At 46.2% G+C, this 16,872-nt stretch overlaps 1 protein-coding gene across 1 annotated transcript in view; it reads right to left on the bottom strand.

Moving 5' to 3' along the window:
• ano10b (anoctamin 10b) overlaps nt 1-16,872 on the bottom strand; it is a 70,930-nt gene that overhangs the window by 25,738 nt on the left and 28,320 nt on the right. The window contains exons 2-7 of the mRNA XM_078400482.1: nt 16,629-16,695; nt 14,439-14,533; nt 4,356-4,509; nt 2,709-2,882; nt 2,494-2,628; nt 352-471 (exon numbers count right to left, since the gene is read on the bottom strand). Of these exons, the coding sequence (XP_078256608.1) occupies nt 352-471; nt 2,494-2,628; nt 2,709-2,882; nt 4,356-4,509; nt 14,439-14,453 (598 nt within the window). The 5' untranslated portion in view covers nt 14,454-14,533; nt 16,629-16,695. The remainder of the gene's footprint in view (nt 1-351; nt 472-2,493; nt 2,629-2,708; nt 2,883-4,355; nt 4,510-14,438; nt 14,534-16,628; nt 16,696-16,872) is intronic.

Here is a 16,872-nt window from a genome sequence, read left to right as displayed (position 1 = left end):
TGTCGGCGCCACGGAGGCGTCCAACGAGGACCTGGCAGCGATAGCGGGGACAGTCGATAGGGGCGCCGATCGACGGCGTGGAGTGAGGACGCTGCTGCCGGGCGAAGGTACAAAGGAGGACCCGGTGTGGGGGACCGCCGTGAGGGAGGGGGGAAGAACAATGGACAATGGGGACCCGGTTTGGGGAGGTCCGCCATAGGGGGGAGGTGGGGGAGGGGGAGAACAAAGGGGGACTTGGCGCCTGGCATACCTTGGGTATGCAAGCAAAGAATTTCCCTGTGGCTTGTCACATGTGACAATGTTGTATTCATTCATTCATTGAAGAGTCCCCAGTGTAGAGGGTCTGCTCACCAATGGGTTGCAGTGTCAGCTTCCTGTGGGAGTACCAGCATGTTTCCAGCTCACTCAGCAATTTCTCCTGGTGCAGAGGATAGGAGCCAAGCAGGATCTTGCTCTTCTGCAACCTGTTAACTGAAGACAGACTTGTGAGAACAAGCCCGTGGACATTCATCAAAGCTGTCAGGTGCATTTGTTTAAGGGAACCGTGATTATTACATATTTTGCACCAGGTCCTTTATATGAAACATCAAACATGCCACAACAAGACACATCAGCCGCAACCGAAATTTGAAATTGAGTTTTTGTTTCATCTCACATTTCATATTGGCCAAGTTCGTCCAATTTTATTTTCCCCCCATAACTCAGCTCAACCTTGTGGGCCTGCTCTGCTGTATCTCCAGTGCATCAATCTCAGAGTCAAGAGTCAAGAGTGTTTTATTGTCATGTTGCAAAAAAATATTTAAAAATTAGTTTAGGAAGCACCAAGAATTTCCTTCTCCTCAATGCAGCTCGGCCCAGCAGCTTAAGCAAGCAATCTCCCTGTGTGGAGGCAGGCAGACACAACACTTGTTCTTTCCACTGCTCTAAGAAGCTTCATTAGCTCAAGGGCAGGAGGGTTGACATACAGGAATAATGGCCAATTAACTGGCCTCCTTGCCTTTGGACTAAACAGCATGTTTTCATATTTCCATTTTGTGATCAATGTTTTCTCAAATATGTTTCTCTCACATATTCAGGTGTTACTCTATTAATTGATTGATTGCAAAATACAGCGTGGAAACAGGCCCGTCCACCCACCGTGTCCATGGCGACCATCAATCACAGGTTCACACCAGTCCGATTTTATCCCACTTTCTCATCCATTCCCTGCACATTAAGGAGAATTTACAGAGGCCAATTAACCTACAAACCCACACGTCTTTTGGGATGTGGGAGGAAACCGGAGCACCTGAGGGAAGCCCACACGGTCACAAGGACAACATGCAAACTCCACACATTCAGCACCCGAGGCCAGAATTGAACCCTGGTCTCTGACCCTCTGAAGCAGCAGCTCTACCAGTTGTGCCACTGTGCCGCCTTTTATATACTGTGTACACACACACACACATACACATATACATACATATACACATACACATACACATACACATACACATACACATACACATACACATACACATACACATACACATACACATACACATACACATACACATACACATACACATACACATACACATACACACCATTATTAATTGTGAAATGTGAAAACGCACACCTCCAGATTTCTTCCCAGCTGTTATCAGGCAACTGAACCATCCTATCAAAAACTAGAGATCGGTCATGAGACCTCACTGGACTATCTTTAATTGGACTTTTCTGGACTTTATCTTGCACTAAATGTTATTCCCTTTAACATGTATCTGTACACTGTGGGTGGCTTAATTATAATCATGTGAAGGAAGAGTCAGCAGATGCTGGAAAGCACCAAAGATCGACACAAAATGCTGGAGTAACGCAGTGGGTCAGGCAGCATTTCCGGAGAGAAGGAATGGGCGATTTTTCCGGTTGAGACCCTTCTTCAGACTGAGAGTCTGGGGAGAGGGGAACTAGAGAAATGAAAAGGTACAAAGAACAAGGGAATGAAAGGTATGAAAAGGACAAATCAAAGCCAGCAACCACCCGAAACGTCACCTATTCTTTTTCTCCAGAAATGCTGCCTGACCCACATATATACTCCAGCATTTTGGGACCATCTTCATTTGTAATCATGCATATTCTTTCCGTTGACTGGTTAGCATGCAACAAAAGTTGTTCACTGTACCTCAGTTCACATGGCAATAAACTGAACTAAAATAACCTACTTATAAAAATGCACAGATCATACATTTTGCTGATTTTTTGTTGCATTCATTCGTGAACTGAGGCTAATAGAAAGCAATTGTACGTGAATTGCCTGCTGTGAACCTTGCCCTCAGTGAATGCAAACTGCAATGTATTCACTGTGCAATGAATGCAAACTGCAGAGATCACTGTTGAGTTTCCAGCGGCGTCTAACTAGTGAAAAATGAAATAAGTCGAACATTACCCATATTTCAAAAGAGTAAAACTGCTAAGTATGGTATACAGGTGTTTCACAGTCTCAGAACTTACAAATTGCTTCTCCTGGATAGAGTGAAGTTGTGGGATAGCCTGTTACATGCTTCTCATCCACTGCTTTTATGTTGCCCAGTGCTCGTAGGATGATGAACTGACGCTCGGCTAAACTCAGAAACTTATCGATGTCATCTGAAAGGAAGGCATGGGCGGTCAACGGCAAAGCAGTGATAGCTGGGCGATGCATCTACTTTCAATGTGATAAACAGTACCTGAGTTTTCGAAGTTTCTCCTGTCCTGGTAGGAAAAGGAGATCATGGAGCCATCTTTGTAGAGTTTGTAAAGTCCGAGCACCTCGGCTGTCCTCAGGAGGACATGTCGAGATGCGGAGACAAGGAGCATGTTCCCCTCGTCATCTTCACCAGGATGGACCATCAGTTCAGCACCTGGCCAAGGAAGAGGAGAGAGGGTTTAACAACAGCACCATTGATACAGATACAGTGAAAGGCCTGGGTAGAGTGGATGTGAAGAGGATGTTTCCCACTAGTGGGAGAATCTAGGACCAGAGGTCATAGCCTCAGAATTAAAGGACTTTCCTTTAGGAAGGTGATGAGGAGGAATTTCTTTAGTCAGAGGGTGGTGAATCTGTGGAACTCATTGCCACAGATAGTTGTGGAGGCCAAGTCGATTAATATTTTTAAGGCAGAGGCAGATAGATTCTTGATTAGTATGGGTGTCGGGGGTTATGAGGAGGAGGCAGGAGAATGGGGTTAAGAGGGAAAGATAGATCAGCCATGATTGCATGGTGGAGTAGACCTGATGGGCCGAATGGCCTAATTCTGCTCCTCTCACTTATGGACTTAGATGAAGCAAGTAATTTATCAAATTGATCTCATCCTCCCAGTATAGAAGCACCGATGGAGTGTGTGTGGGTATAAAGTGGATGGGACCAGGAGGGGGCTGGGGCAAAAATGGCTGGTGGTGGGGGGTGGGGGGGCTGAGTTGTGTATGAGAAAGGGAACAGAGATGGAAGGACAAGAGGTGGATTGGAACCAGTAACCAGGTGGTAAAGGTTACCTGAAATTTAAAAAATCAATGCTCATACTATTATGTTGTGGGCTACCAGGTGGAATATGTGGTGTTGGCCCTTTAGTCTTTAGTCTTTAGACTAGAGATACAGCTCAGAATCAGGCCCTATGGCCCACCTTCAGAGGGAGATTTTGGGGAAAGGGGAGCACAATCAAGGAGTGATAGTCATAGCAAGATTTTAGACTTTGGTCTTTAGACTCACAGCGTGGAAACAGCCCCTTCGGCCCACCAAGTCCGCGCTGACCAGCGAACACCCGATACACTAGCACTATCTTACACACCAGGGAGAATTTACAATTTTATCAAAGCCAAATAACCTACAAACCTGCAGATAGAGTCATAGAGTGATACAGTGTAGAAACGGGGCCTTCGGCCTAACTTGCCCACACCGGCCAACATGTCCCAGCTACACTAGTCCCAGCTGCCAGCAATTGGTCCATATCCCTCCATACCTGTCCAATCCATGTACCTGTCTAACTGCTTCTTAAACATTAGGATAGTTCTAGCCTCAACTACCTCCTCTGGCACCTTGTTCCATACACCCACCTCCCTTTGGATCAGATCCTATTAAATCTTTTCCCCTTCAACTTAAACCTATGTCCTCGATTCACCTACTCTGGGCAAGAGACTCCATGCATCCCATGTCTTTGGGATGTGGGAGAAAACTGGAGCAGCCAGAGAAAACCCACGCAGTCACAGGGAGAAGGCACGAACTCTGTACGGACAGGTGGGAAGGAGGTCAGTGACACGATTGCCTCAGCTGAATGTGAAACATCAGAGGTGGTGTTTATTTAAACGCGCTGACCAAAGGTTGATTGGCACTCTCATACCACCAGCTATCTTCTCCGCCTGGATCCTGGACATGAGCCATCTTTTGGTTTCCACACTGATGTCCTCACTCAACTCCAAGGCGACCAGCGGCTGCACTGGCAGCGATGCACAACATGTACACGGCGGCCTGGTCCACGAGCCCATGGCTGCTGGCTGCAAGGGAGAGAACACACAGAATTCTTCCGTCAGAGGGTGGTGAATCTGTGGAATTCATTGCCACAGACGGCTGTGAAGGCCAAGTCAATGGATATCTTTAAGGCATAGATTGACAGATTCTTGATTAGTCAGAGTGCCAGGGGTTTTGAAGGCAGGAGAATGGGGTTGAGAGAGAAAGATACAACAGCCATGATTGAATGGTGGAATAGACTTGATGGGCCGAATTCTGCTCCAAAAACGTATGGACTTATGTCTTTCTTTACTGTGACACATACTGTTTATTCCATGAATTGACATTGATAGGTGCCATTAGTTTGATTGAAAGAACATTCGGTGTTTCTGTGGATCAACCAATTTGTGACCCTTTCAGCTGTGGGGCAAATCCCAGGCGTTTTCAATCCCTCTTTCTCACATTCTTCCACTTGCTTGTCTTAAGTGGATGCAAGGTTATACAAGGACAATGCACCGGGCAAAATAATCACCGGAAGTCATTCTCATCCATAAAGAGCTTTTGTTGGCAAGGGTGTCAGGGGTTATGGGGAGAAGGTAGGAGAATGGGGTTGAGAGGGAACGGTAGATCTGCCATGATTGGATGGCGGAGTGGACTTGATGGGCCATATGGCCGAATTCTGCTCCAATAACTTATGACCTTATGAATTAACTGACCAGAGTTAATGATGCATTGCAATGCTGAGAACTAGTGCATTACAATGCTGAGAACTGATGCATTACAACGCTGAGAACTGGTGCATTACAATGCTGAGAACTGGTGCATTACAATGCTGAGAACTAGTGCATTACAATGCTGAGAACTAGTGCAGTACAATGCTGAGAATTGATGCAATACAATGCTGAGAACTGGTGCATTACAACGCTGAGAACTAGTGCATTACAACGCTGAGAACTGATGCATTACAATGCTGAGAACTGGTGCATTACAATCCTGAGAACTGGTGCATTACAATCCTGAGAACTGGTGCATTACAATCCTGAGAACTGGTGCATTACAATCCTGAGAACTGGTGCATTACAATCCTGAGAACTGGTGCATTACAATGCTGGGAACTATATTTGTTCACCCTGTATCTCCTTTGCTCCACCCATTGCACTTGCGATTGGCTTAATTGTATTTATTTTAATTTAATTTAGTTTAGAGATACAGCATGGAAACAGGCCCTTCGTCCCAATTATTCAACACAGAACAATGATCATCTATACACTAGTTCTATCCTACACACTAGGAATGATTAATAGAAACCAATCAACCTATAAACTTGCATGAATTTGGAATGCGGGAGGAAACCGGAGCACCCGGAGAAAACCCACGTGGTTACGGGGAGAACGTACAAACTCTGTACAGACAGCGCCCGTAGTCATGATTGAACCCGGGTCTCTGGCGGTGTAAGGCAGCAACTCTACCGCTGTGCTGCTGTGTTGCCCTCTTGTAAAACCAGAGGGGAAATAGATGGGGTGAATGCACAGTGTCTTTTGCCCAGAGTAGGAAAATCAAGAGCCGAAGGAGATACATTTAAGGCAAAAGAGGAAAGATTTCATAGGAGCCTGAGGGGCAACATTTTCATGTAGAGAGTGGTAAATATACGGAATCAGCTGCCAAAGGAGGTAGTTGAGGTAGTTAAAACATTTAAACAATGCTTTTGGGCACATACTCGGTAAGGCGGCGGTTCTACTGCTGCAACACTGTTTGATCCAATTGAACAGTGTGCAAAACAAAGCCTTGTGCTGCACCTTAGTATACGTGACAATAATAAACCTGAACCTAATCACTAACAGTAACGGAAGGAATACAGTGAAGGCTACGGTGCATCACACAACCTCTTCATGTGAATGGTTTACGTGAAGGCTGGGAGTGAAGCTGTTAGTTTTGCCCGCGGTTTTACAGATAAGTAGGCTGTAGCGGTTTGCAGTTGTAAAGCAAAACATAACATCAGTCATAACTGAGTCGTGAATATGACCCGGTCAGTGACTGCTCTGAAAATAGTCAGGGGAAGCTGAGAAAAAAAAAAGTGGTTCCTGCCATACCATTTATCTTGTGTATTCGTTATTGATGAGCTACTGCTTCTTGGCACCAACATCTTTGTAGAATTGACCTCATCTTAAACGTCCTCCTTGAACCCTGGTGATAAATTGAATAAAGAGCCACTGATGCATCTGTCGTGATGATAATAAGGATGCTGGCGGAGACCTCTGCCACTCATTGCAGAGTGATGGTTTGCAGTTAAAAAGCGGAATCATTTTTCACAGCCGTTGGACGCACGCAGATGGTGTACCCAATTAGCAGCTGATGTATCTTGAGATCAGTTTGTCTGACAGCGTTTCCTTGCGGTGCTGATGAAGTGGGGGAAGGCACACATTCATCTTTGATCCCATTCCCATCGCCCCGGCGTTGCTCTGAATCGTTGGAGGGTGTCGAGAGACTGGAAGGGCCTTTGGATCTTGATGTGTTCCTGTTGGATTTTCTCAATCCCGAAACCACCCCCAAAACCGTCCACCTGGCCCGGCGGACCGTGGCCAGCAGGGGGCGACCCCGCTGAGTCGCTCCCCGCGCCCTGAAGCGAAACCGGAGACGGGGAGGAGGGGAGCGATGAAAACGACGGATGCGACGGGAAAGGAGAGGGAGCCGGGATGTGGTCTGGCCCACCGCACCCTCGAGGTCGGCTATGGGAGGCGCTCACGGGACACAGAGGTGGTCGGGCGAGGAGAGGGACGTCGGTTCGCGGGCTGAGCCGGTCGAGGGCGACGGAGGTGGCCCTGCAGCAGCCTGGGGCCTACCTGGATCGGGAGTTGCTCCAGTACATCAAGCATGTGGACCGGACTTTGGACTTTTGTAAATGGCGCCAAAACATGGCGACTCGTGCATATGTGATCTAGAATTTCACTATGCAGTGCACACGCGATAATAAAGCACAATTTGCTTTGGTGGAGTATTTGAATTGTAAACCGGAATGGGGAGAAGATCACGAGGGAACACTGAATTTGTAGAGATTGAAGAGATTGTAGAGATCATAAAAGCAGGAAAAATGTTCCCAATGTTGGGGGAGTCCAGAACCAGGGGACACAGTCTAACAATAAAGGGGAGGCCATTTAAAACTGAGGTGAGAAGGAACTTTTTCACCCAGAGAGTTGTGAATTTGTGGAATTCTCTGCCACAGAAGGCAGTGGAGGCAGGTTCACTGGATGAATTTAAAAGAGAGTTAGATAGAGCTCTAGGGGCTAGTGGAATCAAGGGATATAGGGAGAAAGCAGGCACAGGTTACTGATTGTAGATGATCAGCCATGATCACAATGAATGGCGGTGCTGGCTCGAAGGGCCAAATGGCCTCCTCCAGCACCTAGTTTCTATGTTTCTATGTTTCTATGAAACCAAATAGGGTAAAAAAAAAGACACAAAATGCTGGAGTAACACAGTGGGACAGGCAGCATCTCTGCAGAACATGGATAGGCAACATTTCCGGTTAGGACCTTTCACCTAATTTCACCATATTTCTTTCTGAAGAAGTCAGAATGGTCTTGACCTTAAAAACACTTGGCCCATCCATACTCTCCAGGCCTGACCAGCTGAGTTACTCCAGCACTTTGTGCCTTTAAAAAAAAACCCAGCACCTGCAGTTCTTTGTTTCTACTGAATATGATATTTAGAGATCAGAGATACAGCTTGGAAACAGTCCGTTCATCGCATCGAGTCCGCACTGACCATCGATCACCCAGACATTAGTTCTATGGTATCCCAGTTTCGCATCCTATGCACAAGGGACAATTCTACCAAAGCCAATTAACCTAAAAACTTGCACGTCCTTGGAATGTGGGAGGAAACCGGAGCAGCCGGAGAAAACCCACACGGTCACCGGAAGAACATAGAAACTCTGTACAGACAGCAACAGTAGTCAGGGTCGAAGCTGGATCTTTGGTGCTGTGCCACCGTGCAACCCTTTCACAATATATTGCTCCTTTCAAAATAATCCTGACTGTACGTTTTCTGGTAAGCCCATTTAGAGATCATTGGGATACTCCCGCACTTTGTGTATATCTACTATTAAAGTTATGTCATCATCTGAGCTAGAGACTGTCACGATATTTGCCTCACCCACGCTGTTGCAGCTACCAATCCATCATTCCCACTTTTATACTTGCTTTTCAACATCTGCAGAGATTTTCATCTGCTGTGTTCATCTATAGATCCAGCATCCTTTTATGTGTCATTTTCTTTCTCCTGACCTCTCGGTTTTCATTTATCTGCTTTTATTTACATTACCTCTGGAGCAGCTGCAACTATCAAGCTGCCACCACCATCTCTCGACTGTCTCTTTTGGTCTCTGTCTCTTCACAAAACTTCCTTTTCTTCTCTCCACCTCTCCTTCACTGCAACATAAAGCACGTTTGATTCGGTTCAGTTTAGTCCAGAGATACAGCATGGAAACAGGCTCTTCGGCCCACCAAGTCCACACCAACAAATGATCACCTTTACACTAGTTCCATCCTACAAACTAGGGACAATTTACAGGAGTCCAATTAACCTACAAACCTGCGTGTCTTTGGAGGGAGGAAACCGGAGCATCTGGAGAAAACCCACACGGTCACAGGGAGAATGTGCAAACTCCACACGGACAGCAACTGAAGTCAGGATTGAACCCGGATCTTTGGTGCTGTAAGGCAGCAGATCTACCGTTGCGTGCTCCACCCTGTCACCTAAACTTTGCTCTAGTTGGCAACTCAAATAACAACAAAAGCCAGCATGAAGTTTGCTTTCTTCGTTGATTGATTAATTGGTTGAATGATTGTTTGAAAGATACTGCACGGCCCATCGAGTCCACGCCGACCAGTTCACACTAGCTTTATATTATTCAACTTTCTACATGTTAGGGGCAATTTACAGAAGCCAATAAACTTACAAACCTGTGCGTCTTTGGGATGTGGGAGGAAACCAGAGCAAGGAGAAGAAACCCAGGGAGAGCATGCCAACTCCACACAGAAAGCAACGGGATTGAATCTGAGTCCCTGGCGCTGTGAGGCAGCAGCTCTACCACTGTGCTGCCTTATTTTTGGGGGTGAGAGAGAAGGACTTTGAATCAGCTTCAGTGAGAATGCATGTCAAAAGTACTGGGGTTTCGCTGGAGAAGGTTGGAGACTAGTTTCATTTCATCTCAGGGTGCATTATAGCAGGAGGAGCACGTGGCCCTGAAGCCCCACTTTCATGAGAGCTCTGTTAGTCCTGAGCCAAAGTGGGGAATGCAGTAGGATCTAGGTGGTGCCAGTGGTCTGGGACAATGCAGATGTGGTCCACAGCTGCACGGAAATCCAGAGCCACAAGCGGGGAAGACAGACACAAAATGCTGGAGTAACTCAGCGGGTCAGACAGCATCTCCGGAGAACATGGATAGGTGACGTTTCACAGAGTACTGGAGTAATTCAGCGGCTCAGGCAGCATCTCTGGAGAACATGGATTGGTAACGTTTCACAGAGTGCTGGAGTAACTCAGCAGGTCAGACAGCATCTCTGGAGAACATGGATTGGTAACGTTTCACAGAGTGCTGGAGTAACTCAGCAGGTCAGGCAGCATCTCTGGAGAACAAGTTTTAGCGGCGTTTCGGGTCGGGACCCTTCTTCAGACTGATTGACCTTTCAAAGCTTGGCAAGTGAGAGCTGGACACAGGTGAGGGGGTGGTGGGTTTAGGTAACTAAACAACCCTTTCACCTTTCCCAGGCCCCTTCACCAATATCCCTCCCTTCTTTCCTTCTCTCCTTATCTCAGGCCTTTTATCTTCTTCTCATCTCTGGCCTTTGTCAACTCATCTGACACTCAAAACCCTGCTCACCTGTATCAGCCAACCATCTGTGTAGGAAGGAACTGCAGATGCTGGTTTGCACCAAAGATAGACACAAAATGCTGGAGTATCTCAACGGGTCAGGCAACATCTCTGGAGAAAAGAAATAGGTGACATTTCCGGCCGAGACCTTTCTTCAGACCCGAAATGTCACCTATTCCTTTTCTCGAGAGATGCTGCCTGACCCGCTGAGTTACGCCTGCATTTTGTGCCTATCTCTGCCAACCCATTGCCAGGCTTTGTCCCGCTCCCACCTCTCTTCCAGCTTTCTCCCGCTTACTGCAATCAGTCTGAAGATGGGTCCCTACCTGAAACGTCACCTGTCCGCATCCCCCAGAGATGTTGCCTGACCCGCTGAGTTACTCCAGCACTTTGTGTCTACTTTTTTGAAGCCGGCATCTGCAGTTCCTTGTGTGCACAGGAGGTAAAAGTCTGTGAGAAGCAAAGAGATGGCTTCCAAAACCACTGGGACACCATTCCTTGGAGAGCAGGGGGATGAAGGTAAGCATGCAGGTAAGCGATGTGGCAGAAATGTGATATTTGCAGAAAAGAGCACGAAAGATGACAAGAATATCAAAAGGTTACAGTGGCATCTCAGGCCTAGCTCTGCCCGGGCACCCACTCTCTCAGGTGGAGGCGGGCATAGAAACATAGAAACATAGAAAATAGGTGCAGGACTAGGCCATTCGGCCCTTTGAGCCTGCACCGCCATTCAATATGATCATGGCTGATCATCCAGCTCAGTAGCCTGTACCTGCCTTCTCTCCATACCCCCTGATCCCTTTAGCAAAAAGGGCCACATCTAACTCCCTCTTAAATATAGCCAATGAACTGGCCTCAACTACCTTCTGTGGTAGAGAATTCCACAGACTCACCACTCTCTGTGTGAAGAAATGTTTTCTCATCTCATAATAGCATGCGTGGAATAAAGAGAGACACAATAACTTTTTGATATTCTTGTCATCTCTCGCGCTCTTGCAGCCTTTTCCCAACAATCACACTGGTGTCAGATCAGACTCACAGGCGACTGGCAGCTTCCCCCTCATCCATCTTCCTCATCACCCCCTCCCATCTGTCGAATCTATCGCTTGCTGCACTTAGATTACATTGTCTGTTCGGCTTAACGCCATGTCAGTTCCCAGCGCCTCACGAATCCATCCCAATTGCATTGTCAGTCAGTGACGAGGAGCCAACTCCTGCAGGTGTAAAACCGTCCACAGAGACAGCGGATGTAAAATTGCTTCCGCAGCTTTAACTCGCTTTCTGTCTGCAGAGCTGCTGTAATGTGGGTCAGGACTGGCACGACGGTCTACCTAGAGACCTTTTACCCCTTGTACACACAAGGAACTGCAGAGCCTCTGCAGGGCGGCAGCTGCAGGGGTACAGTTGCTGCCTGACAGCGCCAGAGACCAAGGTTCGATCCAGACTGCGGGTGCTGTCTGTACACAGTTTGTACGTTCTCCTGTGACCTGCGTGGGTTTTCTCCGGGAACTCCGGTTTCCTCCCGCACACCAAAGACGTACAGGTTTGTAGACTAATTGGCTTGGTAAATTGTTAATTGGCCCTAATCTGTGTAGGATAGCATTAATGTGCAGGGATCACTGGTCAGTGCGGATTTGGTGGGCCGAAGAGCCTGTTTCCACGCTGTATCTCTAAACTAAACTAAAGTAAAGTTATACAGTGTGGTAAAACAGGCCCTTTGACCCAATTTACCCACACCGACCAACATGTCCAAGCTACACTAGTCCCACCTGCCTGCGTTTGGCCCACATCCCTCTAAATCTGTCCTATCCATGTGCCTGTCTGAATGTTTCTTAAATGTTTGGATAGAATCTGCCTCAACTACCTCCTCAGGCAGCTCGTTCCATACACCCACCACATTTTGTGTGAAAACGTTATCCCTCAGATTCCTATTAAATCTTTCCCACTTCACCTTAAACCTATGTCCTTTGGTTCTCGGTTCCCCTACACTGGGCAAGAAACTCTGTGCATCTACTCGATCTATTCCTCTCATGGTTTTATACACCTACCTGTATATAAGATCACCCTTCATCCCCCTGCTCTCCAAGTAATGGTGTCCCAGCCTGCTCAACCTCTCCTTATAGCTCAGGCTCTCGGGTCCTGGCAACATCCTCGTAAATCTCCTCTCTACCCATTCCAACTTGACAACATCTTTTCTGAAACATGGTGCCCAGAACTGAACACAATACTCTAAATGCGGCCTCACCAGCATCTTATATAACTGCAACATGGTGGCGCCCTTGGTCAACTGGAGACAGCCACCTGATAAGCAAACAATGGGTGAGCTAAAGGCATCTTGGAGACGGAGAAAGAATACAGCAATTTCTTAACTTGTTATAGGTTGAGTCACAGACTTTCCTGCCCGGCCATGCATGACAGCTTGTAATGAAGTGTGAAATATCTAAGTGTGGTGTGTGCCTGATCTTGTGTGCATGTGTCTGTGCGTGCATACACGTGCGTGCATGTGAGAACGTGCATGCTTGCTTGCACATGTTTGTGTGCACGTGCATGGCAATATCTGGAGATAATTGACACTGTGCTCTGATAATTACAGGATTAATATCATTTGCACCACTGAATCCTATTACTGATAATCCAGGACAAAACACCATATTGAGCGGATCTATTGTGAATGAATCGATTGTGGATGGAGTCAGAATTCAATGGAAAAAGGCAGATAAAGTTTGAATACATTTGAGAGGCAATAGTTTAGTCTTAGATTAGCTTAGTTTCGTTTAGAGATACAGCGTGGAAACAGGCCCTTCGGACCACCGAGTCCGCGCCGACCAGCGATCGCCCATACATTAGTTCACCCATACACTGTACAGAAGCCAATTAACCTTCAAACCTACACGTCTTTCGAATGTGAGAAGAAACCGGAGCACCCGGAGAAAACCCACGTGGTCACATGGAGAACGTATAAGCTCCACATAGACAGCACCCGGGTCTCTGGCGCTGTAAGGCAGCAACTCTACCGCTGCGCCGCCGTGCCGCCCACATAGAATAGAAAACAACTGGGTGAGAATAAGCTGCTCAGATAGTCATTCAGGCTTGCTGCCGTCAGAGCTGGCTGCTGTTACAGTGCGGTACAGTTCCAACCAGATTTGATGGATTGCATGCAGGTTCAAATATAACTAAACTCATCTCACTGCTTGCTTTGCCCATATATTTTGTGCCGGGTCGAATAAATCACTGGCTTGTGACTGCACTGTGCTTCTGGGGGTTGCAGCAGCCTCGAATTCACAGGGGCCTAAATCTCTTCCAACTGCGTCGAAAGTTTTGTGTGAATCTCACACATCTCTCTCCCTGTTTCCTGGGTTTTCCCTCTGGATAAGATGTAACTCAGTGAAACTGGTCTGCACTGACAGTCTACAGCACAGTGTTGATGAATGAACGTCCCTCCCTCCCTCCCTCCCTCCTTCCCTCTTTTTCTCTTCCTCTTTCATCAGAGCAGCTAATTGAACATGTACCACTTTCAGAAGATAGGCACAAAAAGCTGGAGGGACTCAGTGGGTCAGGCAGAATCCATCTCTGGAGAAAAGGAATAGGTGACGTTTCGGGTCGAGACCCTTCATCAGACTGAGAGTCAGGGGAGAGTGAAACTAGAGGTATGAAAACGTACAGAACAAATCAGAGCCGGAACCAATGGCCAAGGAGCCCACAATGGTCTGAGGAAGGGTCTCGGCCTGAAACGTCACTATTCCCTTTTCTCCAGAGATGCTGCCTGACCCGCTGAGTTACTCCAGCATTTGGTGTATGTCTTCGGAGTCGACCAGCACCTGCAGTTTCTTCCTACACATGTACTGCTTTCGACTCCAGAGGAAATACACGCGCACATAGGGCGGAGTTCACGGAAACATGGAGCTGGAAACAGAGCATCCAGGGTGATTCTGGCAACTGGCCAACTGTCCCCAATACCACAGCCCCTGTGCATGCCAACTAACTGCTCTACCGCATGAAGCGCTGCTGAGAAGGGGTGAGACCCTTGTCCAAGCACCTGCTTCGGATACACGAGCAACATAAGGCAGGCAAGCTGGAACAAAAGCCTGGGAGCCGACAACTCACCTCAGTCCACTTCATGCTTTTTTACTGCGGAACTGCTGTCACGTTAGGTGACTACGCCCATTCTACCAGATAGACTGGTTATAGATCACCTCACCCTGCAAAAAAAATATTTAACCATTTCTGCTTGGTAGCTTCTTTAGCACTCAACATTTCTTTGTGTATACTCACAGGTTTTTGGTCAGTAATATCACTTGTGAAATACAGCTCAAATAAAATGGGAGGGAATAGATTTACACAATCCCTGTTTAAATATAACATATTTATACAGTGCTTCCTTAAAGATTGTTAGACAGTACCACACAGTCCTTTACGTATACCACATGCACATAGTCATTTGAATACACTATATTAATCACACCCATTAAAATAAACTACATTTACACAATCTGTTTTAATATTCTACATTTATACAATCCCTATTTTTTTTTAAACTGCATTATAGTAAAGGACACAGAGTGCTGGAGTAATTCAGAGCGTCAGGCAGCATCTCTGGGGAACATGGATAGGAAGGAGATAGGCACAAAATCCTGGAGTAACAGCAGGTCAGGCAGCATCTCTGGAGAGAAGGAATGGGTGACATTTCGGGTCAAGACCCTTCCTCAGATCCTTCTCTCCAGAGATGCTGCCTGACCCACTGAGTTACTCCAACATTTTGTGCCTATTTTCAGCCTAAACCAGCATCTGCAGTTCCATCCTACACACGGATAGGTGATGTTTTGGGTCAGACCCCAGAAGGGCCAGGAGGCTCGCTGAGTTACTCCAGCACTTTGTGTCTTTGATTGCAAACTAGCATCTGCAGTTCCTTGTTTCTACATTACAGTACTTATTTAAATATACCATATTTACATTATATGACTATAAATAGTCCCTATTTAAATACATTATATTTGTACACCGCCCACATATGTATACTACATTGAGACAGTCTATGTTTAAATATATATTCATACAGGCCCTATATAATCTTATCCATTTACACAATCCATGTTTAAATATACCACAGTTGCAAAATGGAGACAAAAGAGACTAAAGATGCTGGAATCTTGAGCAAACGTCAAAGGCTAAAGAAACACAGCAGGCCAGGAACTAATGCAGAGGGAAATGGACAGGTGACATTTCAGGTCAGGACCCTTCTTCAGACAGATGAAGTCGAGGGAAGAATTTTGATTAAAAAAATAGGTGAAGGGAAGGGGTGGGGCAAAGCCTAGCCTGTTTAATTTGTTAGTTAACCGAGGCACAGTGAAAAGCTTTTGTTTGCTTGTTATTCAGTCAAAGAAAAGACTGTACACAAATACATTCAAGCCATCCACACTGCACAAAGGATAAAGGCTGCAACGCTCAGTGCAAAGATATAATGAAGTCTGATAAAGGTAGTTCAAAGGTCTCCAATGGGGTAGATGGGAGGCCAGAACCCTTCTCCTGACAAATGACGGATGGATTCAGGTGAGGAGGTGAGAGATAGGCAGATAGGTAGAGATCATAACAAAGGCTAAAGGTGAAATGGAAACAAAAGACTGTCAGAAAAGGTAGAAGAGAAGGAATGAAATGTAAAACCGAAGTGGGGGATAGCATGTGAAAGGAAATAGGAAGGGGAGGACAGAGGGGTATCAAAGGAAAAATGGGGACTTGGGGTAGGTGGCTGATGAGCCGAAAAAGAAGAGGAATATACAGTATATAGATTATATATATATATATATATATATAGAGAGAGAGAGAGAGAGAGAGAGAGAGAGAGAGAGAGAGAGAGAGAGAGAGAGAGAGAGATGTTATATATAACATATATAATATATATATAGATTATATAGAATATACATGTGTGTGTGTGTATATATATATATGTGTGTGTGTATGTGTGTGTGTGTGTGTGTGTGTGTGTGTGTGTGTGTGTGTGTGTGTGTGTGTGTGTGTGTGTGTGTGTGTGTGTGTGTGCGTGTACATGTGCATATATATTTGTTGTTTATTATGGGTTTTACACTACTATGTTTCACTACACCAGTTGTGATGCTGCAAGTGAAAATTTCATTGTTCAGATTTGGGACATATGACAATAAAACACTTTTGACTCTTGACCCTTGAGTACAAGTGTTTGACAAACCAGCGCGCTGGTGTATATTTGTGCAGTGGACACAGAGGAGGCTGGATCTCCCGGTTGCGAACCATTTTAACCCACCTTCCCATTCCCATACTGACCTTTCTGTCCTGGGCCTCCTCCACTGCCAGAGTGAGCACACACACAATCTCTCTCCATTTCCTTCCTCTATTGATTGGTAGATGAAAAAGCCGGAGGAGAAAGCAACAAATAAATAAAAAGTCAACAAATAGCAGATGTTGGAATTCTGAATTTTTAAAAAACAGTGCAGGATAACAATGGGCCATTATGGGTTCCACCCTTCCTGAGGTCATCTATTGCTAGGGTTGCCAACACTCCCGTATT

The sequence above is a fragment of the Rhinoraja longicauda genome, chromosome 6 (genome assembly GCF_053455715.1).
Source record: "Rhinoraja longicauda isolate Sanriku21f chromosome 6, sRhiLon1.1, whole genome shotgun sequence".
Classification (NCBI taxonomy): Eukaryota; Metazoa; Chordata; class Chondrichthyes; order Rajiformes; family Arhynchobatidae; genus Rhinoraja; species Rhinoraja longicauda.
This window is presented reverse-complemented; position numbering and strand designations above follow the sequence as displayed.